Source organism: Siphateles boraxobius, unplaced genomic scaffold, assembly GCF_051911475.1.
Source record: "Siphateles boraxobius isolate OS27281-9 unplaced genomic scaffold, OSU_SipBor_1 61, whole genome shotgun sequence".
In the NCBI taxonomy this organism is placed as follows: Eukaryota; Metazoa; Chordata; class Actinopteri; order Cypriniformes; family Leuciscidae; genus Siphateles; species Siphateles boraxobius.
Genome location: NW_027509188.1, coordinates 2,731,820 through 2,749,698, shown reverse-complemented (window position 1 = coordinate 2,749,698; position 17,879 = coordinate 2,731,820). Strand labels below are relative to the sequence as shown.

At 41.6% G+C, this 17,879-nt stretch overlaps 2 protein-coding genes across 2 annotated transcripts in view; both read right to left on the bottom strand.

Annotated features, from left to right (window-relative positions):
- The window catches only part of LOC143718612 (uncharacterized), a 796,762-nt gene that overhangs the window by 647,732 nt on the left and 131,151 nt on the right, over nucleotides 1-17,879 (bottom strand). The gene's annotated exons all lie outside the window — the stretch shown is intronic.
- Nucleotides 1,857-16,109, bottom strand: LOC143718640 (uncharacterized). The gene is made up of 4 exons (XM_077209669.1): nucleotides 15,756-16,109; nucleotides 15,476-15,586; nucleotides 15,201-15,310; nucleotides 1,857-1,892 (listed from the first exon to the last, which is right to left on the bottom strand). The coding sequence occupies exons 1-4, from the start codon at nucleotides 16,018-16,020 to the stop codon at nucleotides 1,887-1,889; spliced, it is 492 nt and encodes a 163-aa protein (XP_077065784.1). The 5' UTR covers nucleotides 16,021-16,109; the 3' UTR covers nucleotides 1,857-1,886.

Here is a 17,879-nt window from a genome sequence, read left to right as displayed (position 1 = left end):
TCATCACAATTAAATGAAATAAACATTTGAAATATATCAGTCTGTGTGTAATGAATGAATATAATATCCAAGTTTCACTTTTTGAATGGAATTACTGAAATAAATCAACTTTTTGATGATATTCTAATTATATGACCAGCACATGTATATTTATACATACATGTATATGTTTCTTTTAGGCAATGTGATCTTGGGAGAAGAAAAAGGAAGACTGCCAAAGCAAAATTTGTGAGCAGAAAAATACTGAGAGTGACTCTAATGATTGAAAAAGTCAAATCCCTCTCCAAGATCCAATGTCAATAAATTGCTTAAGTAAATCTCTGGGATATCCAGTTTGTGGTCTTGCTGAAATGTCTATTTTTTTTATTATTATTCCTACTCATCGAAAATATATATGAAATATTGTTAAACAACACTGCTGTGGTCATGTTTTACAATAAAAAGAAATGTATCCATTATACTCTGTTGTTATATCATTTGTATTAAAATAATCTAACATGCTCAATTACAAATAACTAGCATAAAGTGAAGTGAAAAAGGCTTCAGCTGAAACTGAGTTGAGGCCCATGTGCTTCTGAAAGGTCATAGCCAGGGCGGGGGAGGGGGAGCTGTTCAGACCTATGCTAGTGGGGGAGGGGAGCATCACAGAGGATGGGGGAGGGGAAGCGAGCTCGAGCTGGAGTCGCGCGCGCCTTCAGACCCTTCAGACAGATGCGAGTGGGGGAGGGGAGCATCACAGAGGATGGGGGAGGGGAAGCGAGCTCGAGCTGGAGTCGCGCGCGCCTTCAGACCCTTCAGACAGATGCGAGTGGGGGAGGGGAAGCGAGCTCGAGCTGGAGTCGCGCGCGCCTTCAGACCCTTCAGACAGATGCGAGTGGGGGAGGGGAGCATCACAGAGGATGGGGAGGGGAAGCGAGCTCGAGCTGGAGTCGCGCGCGCCTTCAGACAGATGCGAGTGGGGGAGGGGAAGCGAGCTCGAGCTGGAGTCGCGCGCGCCTTCAGACAGATGCGAGTGGGGGAGGAGAGCATGTCGCATCTACTGAGGTTGAGAACGAGGATGCAGAGGCTCAGAGAGCATCACAATACATGTGCTAGCAGATATGAACAGACAATCGAACAAAACCCTGCTGAAAAAAACAATAGAGACCATTACAGAATTGCTAATGGTTTCCACTACAAAACCATTACAAACCATCAGCCGTTAAACATTACCAAGTGGAGTCCATTACGTAGTGTGTTTTGGGCCATATTCCATTAGGATTTATTGGTTTTAAGGGTTTCCATTACAAATTTGTATTTTAATGGTTTCCATTACAGTTTTGTATTGGTTCTGATGGTTTCATTACAAATTTGTCTTGGTCTTGATTTGCACATATTTAATGGTATCCATTACAGTTTTGTATTGGTTCTGATGGTTTCATTACAAATTTGTATTGGTCTTGATTTGCACATATTTAATGGTTTCCATTACAGTTTTGTATTGGTTCTGATGGTTTCATTACAAATTTGTATTGGTCTTGATTTGCACATATTTAATGGTTTCCATTACAGTTTTATACAGTTAAGATTTATAGGTTTAATGCTTTTAGCTGTTAATAATTAGGACAATAATTATAGTTTTTAATAAATGAATTTGAATTATAACTACAATTATACACAATTGATATAAACTGCACACCAACTTTTCAATACCTTACAGCTCAGTTTTTGTTTTGCAAAAAGAACATGCACCTGAAATACAAATTATATACAGTATTAAGACCTGCTTTTTTACTTAACCTAGCAGGAAATAAACATCTGACACAAAATATTAATATTACATTTTTATTATTTAATTCAGTTTTTTTTACATTAACACATTGTGTGGCTTCACTGGGGCTGACTGATTAGACCTGCAAAAAGAAGGAGAATTCATTAGGACAATGTACCTCCTAAACCACATTACCAGTATATAAGATTATTCATACATTATATATTTATATATATTCATCCAACATCTTTGGGCGTACTTTGAGCAGATTCAAGATCTTTGTAAGCTTTGTGTCACAATGATGAGTCTCAAAATCCAAGTGCAAGTGAAACAGTTTATTGACGACGGACAAGACAGGGAAACTCAAAAAACCACGTTTACAGGCGGGCGACCTGGAAGACACAACACGAGAGGAGAGGAACTGGACTGGAGATCAGCAAGGACACACGACAGCGACAGGAACAATCTCCCGGATGATCCCTCAGCAAACTGGATGTTCCGTGGAAAACAGGCAGAGCCCGCAAGGAACTAGGACACAGGTACTGGGTGACAGAATACAAAAACATGAACAACGAACCGACACCCTGCCTGAAAACCTCCAGCTAGATAAAGGCAGCTAACAAGTAGTAGATTAGTTGCAGCTGACGGCAGTTAGCGTAATCAGCCGGTGCTAAGCAACAAACAAGCACTACACACACACACAACCCCACACCCAAAAACACACCAACAGATATACAAAACGAACACATGGATCGATGAACCGTGACAGTACCCCCTCCCCTAAGAGTGCCTCCTGGCACTCCCAAGAGAGCCTACCTGACGATTGTAATCATCGATCCAGTATGTCCCTAGCAGGAACCCAACTCCTCTCCTCCGGACCGTAACCCTCCCAGTCCACCAGGTACTGGAATCCACGTCCCCTCCGTCTCGAGTCCAGAATACGATTAACCGAATACGTAGGCTCCCCGTCTACGAGTCGCGGCGGTGGGGGAACCGGAACCGGCGGATTAAGGTTAGAACGAAAAACAGGTTTCAATTTGGAGACATGAAAGGCGGGGTGAATTCTCCTGTACGCTGGAGGAAGTTTGAGACGGACAGTCACCGGACTAATGACTTTGGTGACCGTGAACGGGCCGATAAATTTAGGAGCTAGCTTATTAGACACGGAACGGAGCGGAATATTCTTAGTAGAAAGCCACACTCTTTGACCCACAATGTACACGGGAGGCTTTGACCGGTGGCGATCGGCCTTAGCCTTAGTGCGCGCCCCCACCTGGAGCAGAGTCTCTCGGGCCCTGGTCCATGTGCGGTGGCACCTCTGGACGAAGGCGTGAGCAGAGGGGACCGCGACTTCAGATTCCAGACTTGGAAAAATAGGTGGCTGGTACCCTACGCTACACTCAAAAGGAGATAGGCCCGTGGATGACACTGGTAACGAGTTATGTGCGTACTCAACCCATGAGAGTTTTTGGCTCCAGGAAGAAGGATTCTGAGAAACCAAACATCGCAACACTCTCTCTAAGTCTTGGTTGGCACGCTCGGTCTGACCGTTGCTCTGAGGATGAAACCCAGAAGAAAGACTGACACTCGCCCCCAATAAACGACAAAACTCTCTCCAAAATTTGGAAATAAATTGGGGACCCCTGTCAGATACCACGTCCATCGGGAGGCCATGTAACCGAAAGACGTGATCTATAACAGCAACCGCTGTCTCCTTGGCAGATGGTAATTTGGGCAAGGGAATGAAATGAGCCGCCTTCGAGAACCGGTCCACTACGGTCAAAACGACCGTCTTGCCCTGGAAGGGCGGGAGGGCAGTGACAAAATCTAGCGCGATGTGGGACCAAGGTCTCAAAGGGACAGACAGCGGTTGGAGTAACCCATCCGGTGGGCGATTGGAAGTCTTACCACGAGCACAGACCGAACATGCCAATACAAAACTCAGAATGTCGCGAGCCATAGAGGACCACCAGAATCGTTGCCTGACCAAAAAACTGGTGCGATTAACTCCTGGGTGACATGCTACGTTGGAACAATGACCCCACCGAATTACGTCGGACCTTGACCCCTCCGGTACAAATAAACGACTCGGTGGACAATCGGGCGGAGGTGTTACCCCTTCTAAGGCCGCAAGGACCTTCGACTCGATCTCCCAAACGAGTGTGGAGATGAATAGAGTCTCCGGTAAAATGCACTCGGGAGTAGACGGGCGTTCGGAACGATCAAAAATGCGCGATAAAGAATCTGGTTTTATGTTTTTGTAACCCGGGCGGTACGAGAGAGTAAAATCAAAACGACCGAAAAAAAGTGCCCACCGAGCCTGCCTGGAGTTGAGTCGTTTTGTTGATCTGATATATTCAAGGTTCTTATGATCAGTCCAGACAATAAAGGGTACCCCTGAACCCTCTAACCAATGACGCCATTGCTCCAACGCTAGCTTGACTGCCAGCAACTCTCTGTTACCAATGTCATAATTACATTCCGCAGGAGACAAACGATGAGAAAAAACCCCGCAAGGGTGTACCTTGTCATCCGCGGGAGAGCGCTGGGAAAGAACCGCTCCTACCCCCACCTCTGACGCGTCGACCTCCACCACAAACTGACGTGAAGGATCAGGGGCTATAAGAATGGGAGCTGAAACAAAGCGGCTCTTGAGGTTGGTAAATGCAGCTTCAGCTACACCACACCACCTGAACGTCGTCTTGGAGGAGGAGCGGCTAGTTGGCTGAAATTGCGAATGAAACGCCGGTAAAAATTGGCAAACCCCAGAAACCTCTGTAGGGCCTTACGGGAATCTGGAGTTGGCCAATCCACCACAGCCTTAACCTTGTTGGGATCCATGCGCGTCCCCTCGGAGGAGATGATATAAGCCAGAAATGGAACCGACTGTGCATGGAACGAACATTTCTCCGCCTTGACAAAAAGCCCATTCTCTAACAGTCTCTGGAGCACTCGTCTGACGTGCTGAACGTGTTCCTGGAGAGAAGAAGAAAATATCAGTATGTCATCCAGGTAGACATATATGAACTGATCTACCATATCTCTCAGCACGTCATTAACGAGTGCCTGGAAAACCGCAGGGGAGTTAGACAGACCAAAAGGCATGACCAAGTATTCAAAGTGTCCCCTGGGGGTATTAAAAGCAGTTTTCCATTCATCCCCCTTCCTTATGCGGACCAAATGATAAGCATTGCGTAAATCCAATTTTGTGAAGATGGATGCTCCCTGCAACCTCTCGAAAGCCGAAGACATCAACGGCAAAGGATAAGTATTCTTTACCGTGATGTTGTTCAACTCTCGGTAGTCAATACAAGGTCGCAGGGAACCATCCTTCTTCCCCACAAAAAAGAACCCTGCCCCCGCTGGAGAAGAGGAAGGACGGATGAACCCAGAGGCTAGAGAATCAGAAATATATTTCTCCATGGCCTCCCTTTCAGGAACGGAAAGTGAGTATAACTTGCCTTTCGGCGGAGACATACCTGCCAGTAAATCTATGGCACAGTCATAGGGACGATGCGGAGGGAGAGAAGCAGCCTGAGACTTACTGAACACTTCCCTCAGGTCAAGATACTCACGTGGCACGTTAGATAGATCCGCGTGTTCATCCTGAAACACAACACAAGACACTGGAGAACACGCAGACACTAAACAAGAAGCATGACAATATTCACTCCAAGACAAAACTGAATTCCTGCACCAATTAATATGCGGGTTGTGGAGTACCAGCCAGGGATGGCCAAGTACCACAGGAGCAGAAGGGGAGTGAATTAAAAGAAACTCAATCTCCTCAGAATGGTTACCAGAGGTAACGAGTCTAATTAGGGCCGTGGAATGAGTGATAGAGGGTAACCGTTGGCCGTTAAGCGCTACTACAGAGATGGGTTGAGTAAGTGTCACCATCGGTATCATGAATCTCTGAGCGAGGTCAAAGTCTAAAAAATTTCCCTCTGCTCCCGAGTCAATCAGAGCCTCACAGTCAAAGCTCTGAGCAGGAAGTCTTAAACAGACAGTGAGATGAGTAGCAGAAAAAGAGGATTTAGTCAGTGTAGACCCACCCATCAGTAACCTCTTACCTACTGGCGGGCGCTGGCTTTTACCGGACATTGGAGAGCAATGTGGCCAACGGCTCCATAGTACAAGCACAATCCTTTCTCTCTCCTTCTCTGCTTCTCCTGTTGCGATAGACGAGATCTGCCCATCTGCATAGGCTCCGGACCTGGAAAAGACTCTGCAGTTTCCACAGCAGGAAAGGATACATTAGACTGTGCAGTAGCCAGCCATCCTCGCTGTGTTCGCGGTCCCCGTCGTCGTAGTCTCGAATCCACCAAGATGGCTAGGTCGATGAGTCTATCCACCCCCGTGGGTAAATCCATGGCATAGATTTCATCCTTGATATTATCGGAAAGTCCATGTAAAAACATGTCCCATTGAGCCTCCGAATTCCAGCCACACTCCGCAGCCAAAGTGCGGAACTCAATAGAATAGTCCGTTACTGGACGATCTCCTTGACGCAACTCCGCAAGAATTCGCGCTGCGTCCCTACCGGAAGCTGCACGATCAAAGACCTTTCTGAGCTCGTGTGAGAATTCATCAAAAGAGTCACAACAAGGAAGTCGCTGTTCCCACACAGTAGTTCCCCAAGTCGCGGCTCTCCCCGATAAAAGTATCATGACAAAAGCCACTTTTTCCTCCTCAGTGGGAAATGATGAAGGTTGAAGAGAGATATGCAGGGAACACTTAGCCAAAAATGAACGACATAATTTAGGCTCACCAGAATAGAACGCTGGAGGCGGAAGACGAGGCTCAGTAGCACGAATGGTCTGCGCGACCGAAACGGAAGCGCTTGTAGTCACTTGACGTTGCACTGAAGCCGTCTCGGTTCTTAGCTGTTGCAACTGGGTAGTTAAGTCGGAGACCTGTGTAGCATATATAAGTGCTGCAAATATAATTTAAATTAGTGGACCAGTATCAGAAGATCTTAGTTTGGCTCAGGGAGGAAATGGTAGAGTTCAATGATACACAAGAGTCAGGACTGCAGTGCAATAGTGAATTGTATTACATATAAGACAACAAGTATTTACACGTGCACATAGGAGGTATTCAGTTCAAAGTTATTAATGATGAGCATACAACAATTTCAGAATTCACTCAATCATAAAAAGGTGCTTGAAGCCGCTGAGGTTCACAACACACAACCGCGAGACGGACAGAGTCCAAAGAGTCCAGGATGGAACAGTTCATAAGATCAGTAACAATATATAGATGTCTAAAGTGTCCAAAGGTGTGTGAAAATGTCTCTGAGGGTGTGTGAGCAGGTGTAGCAAAGTCAGCAGCTGCAGCACCTCCTACCACACCGGGAGATGCATGCACTCCGATGCATCAGGGTTGGGCCTAGTGGCTCGCCATCAATGCACAGAACCTGGCCTGTACAAACAGGACCAATTAATACATCATTCTGGTTCCAAGCATCACAACTAATCACCATAAGCATAATATAATAAAGTCATCATATTATCATAATCATTATCTCAGTTCATTCGTTTCATCATGTACATGATTCAATATAAATACTGCATATAGCAATAAATAATTTAACAATCAGCAAGAATACTCTTATAAATAGACAATATCAGTAAATAACCTCAAAATACATTTCAAAATCAAAGAATAGTTGATACTTCATAATTCAACAATATTAAGATTAATTATTAATGTTTTGCTCATTTAAATAAGCACAAAGTGTATATATATAGTCAGACTCAGTATGATTAAGCAAAGCCAGCGCCAGCACTGGCTAACAGAACCATATACACATACAACACACTTTCAGCACTGTATAACAAACAATGACAACTCACCAGTTCCCACATCATTAAGTCACTCAACAGCAGTCATTTGCAACGGTAGAGGCAATCTAAAAGATTGGCATACATGATAGATAAACCAGCAGTTTAATTAATAAAATGTTTTACAGGGCTAAACGCCTACCTGCAGCAGCTCAACACACAGCTCGCGCACACACATACCAAAACAACAGCGCGCGGCCGTATTTAAAGGAAATGACGCAACACTCCATCTCAAGTCTCGCGATACTTCACGAAGTCTCGCGACAACGTGAACACAAAAAGGGAGCCGCGAATAAGGAGAATATAAGGAGAATAAGGCAAAACCCATCTGGGTTACACCTGGGTCACCAATGCCTGGACAGCACGACCCGTGGCCATCGCCTGTTCCTCCTGTTGTTGCATGCGCACCTCACTCTTCGATAGAATCTCCGTCAATTCGGCCACACTTGCTGGATCCATCTTGGTCGGTTCGTTCTGTCACAATGATGAGTCTCAAAATCCAAGTGCAAGTGAAACAGTTTATTGACGACGGACAAGACAGGGAAACTCAAAAAAACACGTTTACAGGCGGGCGACCTGGAAGACACAACACGAGAGGAGAGGAACTGGACTGGAGATCAGCAAGGACACACGACAGCGACAGGAACAATCTCCCGGATGATCCCTCAGCAAACTGGATGTTCCGTGGAAAACAGGCAGAGCCCGCAAGGAACTAGGACACAGGTACTGGGTGACAGAATACAAAAACATGAACAACGAACCGACACCCTGCCTGAAAACCTCCAGCTAGATAAAGGCAGCTAACAAGTAGTAGATTAGTTGCAGCTGACGGCAGTTAGCGTAATCAGCCGGTGCTAAGCAACAAACAAGCACTACACACACACACAACCCCACACCCAAAAACACACCAACAGATAAACAAAACGAACACATGGATCGATGAACCGTGACACTTTGTCCACTAGTCATGTAATGTTCAGCATTACTGTCATCTTTTATTTAATCTTCTCCAGGTGTAGATTTTAAATTATAAAACAGATAGCCTAGTTCAACTAGGGATGCACCGAAATCAATTGTGTGATAAATAAATAAATAAATAGGTAAATTGGCTATTTGGCTAAACTGATTTATCAGTATTACGATCTCTTAACAGTAATTCACCAGTGAGGACTATGTATGAAAGAGGCTAATGATGTAATGAGGTCCCAGGTGTTTGTTATGTTTTAGAGTTTTATAGTGGCTTAGCAATTCAGCCAATCACGAGGACCGGAACCATCCATTTTACAACACTACTCGAGCACTCAAGAAGTCCTACACTTTGACAACTGATGTGTCAAAAAAAGTGGTCAAGCTTTCAACAAAAAAAGCTGCTCAACAGTTACCCAAATGAATGATGAACATATAAATCTACAAAGATATTATTAGAAAACATTTCTAGGGCTGCAACTAACGATTATTTTAATAAGTTATTAATCTGTCGATTTTTTTTTTTTATTAATCGATTAATCGGATAAAAAAAGTAAAAAACACACAAAAAACATACACATGCATGCTTTACATCTGCCAAATATATAGGCTTTTTTTAAATAAAGTGCACAAAAAGATGTACAGGTCCTTCTCAAAAAATTAGCATATTGTGATAAAGTTCATTATTTTCCATAATGTAATGATAAAAATTAAACTTTCATATATTTTAGATTCATTGCACAGCAACTGAAATATTTCAGGTCTTTTATTGTTTTAATACTGATGATTTTGGCATACAGCTCATGAAAACCCAAAATTCCTATCTCAAAAAATTAGCATATCATGAAAAGGGTCTCTAAACGAGCTATTAACCTAATCATCTGAATCAACTAATTAACACTAAACACCTGCAAAAGATTCCTGAGGCTTTTAAAAACTCCCCGCCTGTTTCATTACTCAAAACCGCAATCATGGGTAAGACTGCCGACCTGACTGCTGTCCAGAAGGCCATCATTCACACCCTCAAGCAAGAGGGTAAGACACAGAAAGAAATTTCTGAACAAATAGGCTGTTCCCAGAGTGCTGTATCAAGGCACCTCAGTGGGAAGTCTGTGGGAAGGAAAACGTGTGGCAAAAAACGCTGCACAATGAGAAGAGGTGACCGGACCCTGAGGAAGATTGTGGAGAAGGACGCTTCCAGACCTTGGGGGACCTGCGGAAGCAGTGGACTGAGTCTGGAGTAGAAACATCCAGAGCCACCGTGCACTGGCGTGTGCAGGAAATGGGCTACAGGTGCCGCATTCCCCAGGTCAAGCCACTTTTGAACCAGAAACAGCGGCAGAAGCGCCTGACCTGGGCTACAGAGAAGCAGCACTGGAGTACCCACAGTCAGTGATGGTCTGGGGTGCCATGTCAGCTGCTGGTGTTGGTCCACTGTGTTTTATCAAGGGCAGGGTCAATGCAGCTAGCTATAAGGAGATTTTGGAGCACTTCATGCTTCCATCTGCTGAAAAGCTTTATGGAGATGAAGATTTCATTTTTCAGCACGACCTGGCACCTGCTCACAATGCCAAAACCACTGGTAAATGGTTTACTGACCATGGTATTACTGTGCTCAATTGGCCTGCCAACTCTCCTGACCTGAACCCCATAGAGAATCTGTGGGATATTGTGAAGAGAAAGTTGAGAGACGCAAGACCCAAAACTCTGGATGAGCTTAAGGCCGCTATCGAAGCATCCTGGGCCTCCATAACACCTCAGCAGTGCCACAGGCTAGTTGGCTCCATGCCACGCCGCAATTTCTTTCTGTGTCTTACCCTCTTGCTTGAGGGTGTCAATGATGGCCTTCTGGACAGCAGTCAGGTCGGCAGTCTTACCCATGATTGCAGTTTTGAGTAATGAAACAGGCTGGGAGTTTTTAAAAGCCTAAGGAATCTTTTGCAGGTGTTTAGAGTTAATTAGTTGATTCAGATGATTAGGTTAATAGCTCGTTTAGAGAACCTTTTCATGATATGCTAATTTTTTGAGATAGGAATTTTGGGTTTTCATGAGCTGTATGGCAAAATCATCAGTATTAAAACAATAAAAGACTTGAAATATTTCAGTTGGTGTGCAATGAATCTAAAATATATGAAAGTTTAATTTTTATCATTACATTATGGAAAATAATTAACTTTATCACAATATGCTAATTTTTTGAGAAGGACCTGTATATATATTTTTTTTTTGTTTAAAGGGACCTGAGCTGTCAGAACAATAAATAATTCATAAAAAATAATGAACGATACAAATCAGAAACCTTAACAGGATTTGTTTGAACGTCAGAACTTGTTCTCTACACTACACTCACAGATGCACACACTCACAAACTTGTGTTGTTTTTTTTTGTCAAAGATGTTATAATCTTTAACAAAATGACATTATTTGACAAGCACATGCACACAAAAGTCTCACGCAGTTGGATAATAGGTAATTGCAATACAACCCCTTCAGGCCAACAACCGCCTCGATATACATTATCCCTTACTTAAGAAATGGGTATTTAAATACTTACCACTGATAGTTTTTGTCCTGTTTATATCACTGATCTTCTCAGCCAGGTATTTCCGTACAATTAGGAGGCGCTTATTTATTTCCTCTGAGGTGTGACCCCTTTCCTCCAGCCTCTGAGACAGACACTCTGTTTAGAAGACACACACGCATGCATGCACGCACACACACAAATAAATACATTTTTTACTTCAAGTACTGATCATGACTAATGATTTACTAAATAATTTGTAAATACAAAGTGTTTTGTGTACAATGTGATAATGGAATGACAATAATTCATTAATAAATGCGCAAGATCGGTGTGAAAATAGAGACCAGAAGACAAAAGACAAAGACTGCAGTGCTGAAAAGGGGCAGGGCTACATAAGGTCTATAATGTGTCTTGCAGGGCCGTAATCAACCAAAGAAAATCTTGGTCGACTGAAGTCCAGAAATTTCTTCTAAAAATCGACAAAAAATGACGTTAGAAAAATCAAGAACGTACCAATTAATCGACTAGTCAACTGGGAGATTACAGCCCTAGTGTCTTGTGTTGAGATTTAATTATAAATCTAAATCTAAAGCTAAATTTGACGGTTTTACCTTTGATAGCTGAGATCTTTTCTGGACTCAGAGGTGGTTTTGCCTCAGCCGTTTTTATTGCGTTACATTTCATCCCCGTAACGCTCCTCTGTTTGAGAACTGTGGTACCCCATATGACTACAGCCAAGCTCTTGCAAAATTTTGAGTCCCCCTCTAATCTCCTCACGACATCCCACTTTTCTGTGGGTATCAGGACTCCATGTCCTAGATCCTGAAACAAAAACAAAAAAACATTAATATGCATAAGACCATTTTAGCTCATTTAAAAGTAGAGGTCAACCATTATATTGGTTTTACGGATTACTTGGCACCAATAGGTAGCAGGTAACTCAGGGGGCCACGGCGATGCAGGTAGTTTGAGGAGTCATTGTAGGACTGCCCTCCGTGGCCTTGACTCTTGGCTTGGCCACGATGGCTGGAGAAGTATGTACTTGTTTGCATATTTGTGGTTGGGTATTATTTAAGTTTACTTCATTATATTACAATTAAATCCTAATTTAATCATGACAAACTATATATCGTTGGAAAGGTTTAAGACTCCTTAATAGATATTTCAGCACTGTTTTTTATTACAATTTATGCAGGAACAGTAATAGATGAATTAGATGAATTTATGACAAGAGCGTACCTCAAAAAAATCTACATCATAACAGGCGTTTCTGTCGTTTGTCACAAAAAAGTCGACGCACACACTTTTAATAATTGAAACTTTGGTTTTCATGCTAAAAGTTCATAATAAAACATTTACCGGTAATCGTCTCGGGTTACGACTGTAACATAACATAACATCTTTAACAAGCATGCAAAGTTTCATGGAGATCGGACAATAGGTGGCGCTATAACTGTTGAAAAGCTTTAAAACCATGTATTTCCTATGGTAAATGGCCTGTATTGGCTGTAAATGGTGTTTTCCATCTATTACGTCAGTGTTTAAATGTATGCTAAATAAAACTTAATGTCTTTTGATGCTTTTGTGCTTAACGGCCTTAAAGGCCTTAACTGCTTGAACACCGCTAAATGCTGCTTGCAGCTTTAATTTTTTTTGAAACGTTTATTTGGCTTCAAAAAAATATAACAGCTTTTAATTTCAGTGAACTTTAAACAATCCTCACATAAACCCATAATAAATGTCATATTTACCTGTGCCCTTCCTGTCTAACAGGTAGGACATATACAGAAATTGAATAAAGTTATCAAACAGTCTGCGCTGCATAAATTATAAATTATATATAGACTAATCCTTATGAAAGCTACAAAAGTTCTTTAGTCAGTCCTTCCAGAAAAACGCGGAGTTTTTTTGTGATTGTTGCGGGCAAAAATCCTTGATTACGTGGCCCGTTTTCTTTAAAAATGCGATGGAATATGCGGGATATTTATGCAATTTTTTGCGATGAAATTGCGGGAACTTGCAAAAATTGCGGGAACTTGCAGAACTGCGGTTTGATGAAAAAGAGGGGAAAAAAGTGATCCCCCAACACCCTGTTCTCACTAGGCTACTACCTTAATGTAAAGAGTCCTTTCTTATTACTTCCTATGATAAGCAAACATACTACATCACAGAAAGTTCTGGAAATATTTAATTTCTCATCTTGTTTTATTTCAGACTGTATCGAGTGGAAATAAGGTGTGGCCCCTTTAAGAGCTGCGCGCTCCCTGTCTAACTGTCTGCAGTATTATATTGTATGTGCCATGCGCCTCGAACACCCCATGTGTGCGGGTAATTTCTGTTTGATGCTACTTCTTTTATCTTATTTTGTTTATTAAGTAACGACGCGGACGGTAGAACGTGTGACAGACAGTTACGAGTTTGATTTGGGAATAAAGTGCGAGTTGTGAGATGCCAATCGCCTCCGTGAGTCTGTCTGGCCTCTGCAATAACTTCAGCTGTGAGCTAACTTATCCCTATTTTTCTTCCCGACACAACGCGTTACAAGACCTTAATAAACACATCAAACTTACAAAACATTGATGAGTCAAACAAGTTCTGTAGCTTTACTAGAGGAATATGCTACAACTTCAGTAAAAATGAATAAATGAAATATTTAAAAATAAAGTGTGCTCCTGTTTTACAGCTTTTCAATGATGTTCACGTCGCGTAATTACTTCACTTCATAACGTTCCCATGGCAACAGGGGGAAGTGGCTGCTCTTGTGTGAAGCAAACGCAACATTTTCCAACTTTCTGCTAAGATATATGTGACTTTTTTGCGACGAAAATGCGGGGATTATGAAATCATGCAAGCCCCGCATATTTTGCGCGGAAATCAGCAATTTATGCGGCGAAATTGCGGAGTATTTGAAAAAATGCGACCCCCGCATAAATATGCGGATTTTGGCTGATTTTGCATTGAATCATGCGATCGCATAATCACGTTTTTCTGGAGGGACTGTTTAGTCAAGAGCACTGAGTAATTTTCTCTGTTCCCTTTGTTCTTTGATTAACTTTACTGACAGAAAGCTTGCTGCTGGGCCTTTAAGAGCAGCCACTGTTGACAGAGACGCAGATCTCACACGCGCCTCATTCTCTCACAACTCTTCACGTCCATCATAAGACTGCTCTTCTGTTATGAAGATACTCGACAAAACGCCATTTTGGCATAATTGTTTGTGTTATTGTTCGTTTAAGCTTGAAAGAGAACTGTATTCTGGCGCACGGTCTGTGCATGCGCATGAATCTTGCGCGCGCGTCTTTCTGCGAGTCACAGTCAGGACATTCACAGGCAGCGCGCTCTCTTTTGAGTTGTCTTGCAAGAATGGTTTAAAGGCATTCGCACGAATAAGAGTGGGATAATGTAACACTAGCCAAAGGATGACAAAAAATAAGAGATGCTGAGTTGCATTAACAGCCCTAATTTGTTTATTTCATATAAAATCACGGCATTTCGCGTTTTATAATCGCATAGGCTTGACATCGCGATTACGATTGCGATATGATTACTCGTGCAGCATTAATTTATACAGTAATGAATATCCTTTTTTCACATTTGATTACTTTATTCAAATTTCTTTACCTGTTAGATCTACCTGAAAAACTCTAAAAACACTGTTTATTTAATTTGTAGCCTTTCTTTGTTCTATTGTATTTATTTGTCTTAAGACAATTTTTTAAATACTCGACGGGCCGGATTAAAACAGCCTAACGGGCCGGGCCGTATGTGGCCCGCGGGTCGTAGTTTGCCCACCCCTGATTAAGATGGTAGTTTTTGTTGTAGTATCAAGATTGGATTAAATAATTGATATTTCACTGGTTTTGACAAACATTTGAACATTTGAATTTGATGAACAAATTAAGCCAACTAATATGATTTATATTCTTTTGGTTTATCTACTAATACATTTAAAAATGACAAATGCTGTGAAAATTCAGTGATCGGTTACGGTATCGGTGAATACCAAAAATCAAAGTATCGGTATCGGACTCGTTCTGCAAAAAGTGGTATCGGGACATCCCTAATTAAAATGATAGGAATATGTAAAGTTTGTGTTTTACAGTCTACGAAATACCTTGTCATCCCTGTGTCTTATGTTCTGCTCCTCTGCTTCTGGACCGTGAACTGGCTGCTGTGGGAGTGGAGTCTGGCCTGCAGAAGAGGACTGTGGCTCCTTTTGTGTTACTGTAATATCAGAGTAAAGGCCCATTCACACCAAGAATGATAACTATATTCGTTTTTTTTAATCAATCACCGCCTATAACTTACATTTGAATGTGTCCAATTCTTTCTAAGAACTTTAAAAATATGCATGTAAAATTAATAATCAAACAGTTTTAAAATGCTCACGTTTGAGTATTATAGCCGTTTGCTCCTCTGCTGGTTCCTCTGGACCGTGAACTGACTGCTGTGGGAGTCGAGTGTGGCCTGCAGAAGAGGTCCGTGGCTCCTTTTGTGTTACTGTAATATCAGATTATGCAACACTTTTAATAGTTTTGTTGCAAAAAAAAAAAAAAAGTAAAAATCACAGGCTATAAGTTGCATTTAAAAGTGTCCAATTCTTTCCAAGGACATATGATGATCTAAGATCTATGTTAAATTAATAGCCAACCAGTTTGAAAATGCTCACTTTTTTTGTTTTGGAAGAGCTCCTCTTGGAGATGAAGGTTTAACCGCCTTAGTTGCTGCAGTTCAGCTTTCGTGTCCCTATTCTCTTCTTTTAAACATTTCATTTTCTTCTCTTTTTCTTCATTACTCATCTCCTCCTCTCGCATCCTTTTTTTGATGTTGTAGTACTTGTCTTGCAGTTCCTTGTGCACATCCAAGGGGACATACTCATTGTGGGTTTCGTAACTGCTCTGGACAACTTTTTTCTTTTCTTTTAGGATTTCCATTAAAGTTTTCCGTTTTTGTATGCTTTGGACTGCTGGCTTTTTTTTGTCTGGTCATTTGTCTTGTCACACTGTAAAATAAACAAAAAAATATTTTTTTAACAGCAGAATTTGTGGTGACAAACGTCTCGGTTACGTATGTAACCCTCGTTCCCTGAAGGAACGACACCCTCTCCAATGCAGCGATCGACATCTAATCGTCGTGAAATGACTGGTACACACCTCAAAGTATATTGGCCTCTCTAGCGAGATTCCTATTAGTCGGTCTGACATACGTCATAGTGACCGACTGATAGGGAACTACATTTCCCATGATGCTATTTAGATAATTCCACCGAAATTATAGATTCAGAGAACCGAAACAAGCAAACGCAAAGTGTGTAATGTTGTGATTAACAATAATGTGATTCTCATAGCTTTGATTGGTTTGGTTCATGACTTACATCACTTTAATGGAAACTATTTTTTAAATGCCTATGGGATAAATTTAAAGTATGAAAAATGCGTAGAAATAGGCAAAAATATAAGCTATACCTGGAACCTCAAAGTAAGACAAAGATACCTCGCCAGACACTTTGTCGATATGACAGGCCAGGTGTTGATGTTGACGAGGAAGAGAGCCAAACAGCCAATGAAACAGGTACCGTAGGCGTAGACTATCACGCTTATTATCCAGTAGGATTGTCCCGATTATTTGAATACATTTGATTATTAAAAAATGTAAATAAAAACGTTAGTACATAGGACGGAGGTGATCCAGCAAAGTCTGACATACTTAATGAAGAATAACTTTGGATTTTTAATAGACAAATAAATAAATAAAAACCCAGAGAAAAGGAGAAGAATTCTCATCGGATATCAAAATAAAAGTCCTCACACAACATATACCTGTTAAATAAAAGTATTAACAGTTAAACCGAGATAGTGGTCATAAGTTTCATATTTCTTTGTCATTTAAATTATTTTGTAGAACCTATATATATATTTGTATATATGAGATTTCTTCAGCTTGTTTTTTTCTTGTTGCTTATGGTATTTTTATTAGATATGCTCTCAGAGGCAGGGAGTGAGACAAACAGCAAACAGAACAGAGAGAGTGAGAGAGACAGCACACAGAACAGTGAGACGGAGAGCATACAGAGCAGCAATTCAATGTTGAGTACAACATTTGTGGTATGTGAAAGTTTTGTGATCTGTTTTCCTGATGTATTGAAAGCTATAAAAGGCCATAAAGTTACACATTCAAAAAATAAGCATGGAAACAGGCAGCTAGAGTCAGATGAAGTACAATTATTCACAGTCCCTCTTGCTGTCAGTGCAATGTCATGATTGTAACATAACTGTAACATTGTCAGAATGGTCCAGAAAGTGAAGCAGCCACGATAACAACACTCAACTCCATATGCAAATTATCTGAACTGATGACAGATGAGTACAGTAGTGAGGTAGACATTGCACCAGGCTCAAGTAGACCTTCAGAAACACATGTGAGTACTAGTTTAGCTTTTTCAGATAATTGTTTTTTTTCTCTCTCTCTCAAGTACACATGTACTTCTTTAAGTTTTGAATTATAAATGTATCATTTTGGAGGGTCTGTACGTTTAAAAAAATATAACTATGAACCTACGTGAATATGTGTATGAGCAGACCTACAAACAACAATACCTTTAACAGAGATGTTGCTTTTTTAAAGGCATGCAGTGGAACAGAGTCAGAGTCTGAGATAGACCATAGGACAGGCAGCATGAAGCAGAACACTACTGATCCCCTGTCAATGATTGGCCTACAGCCTGACATGGACACTGCTTTGACTGCCACAGGAACTACCACAAAAGCTGAGGCCATGCTAATGATTATGAGCC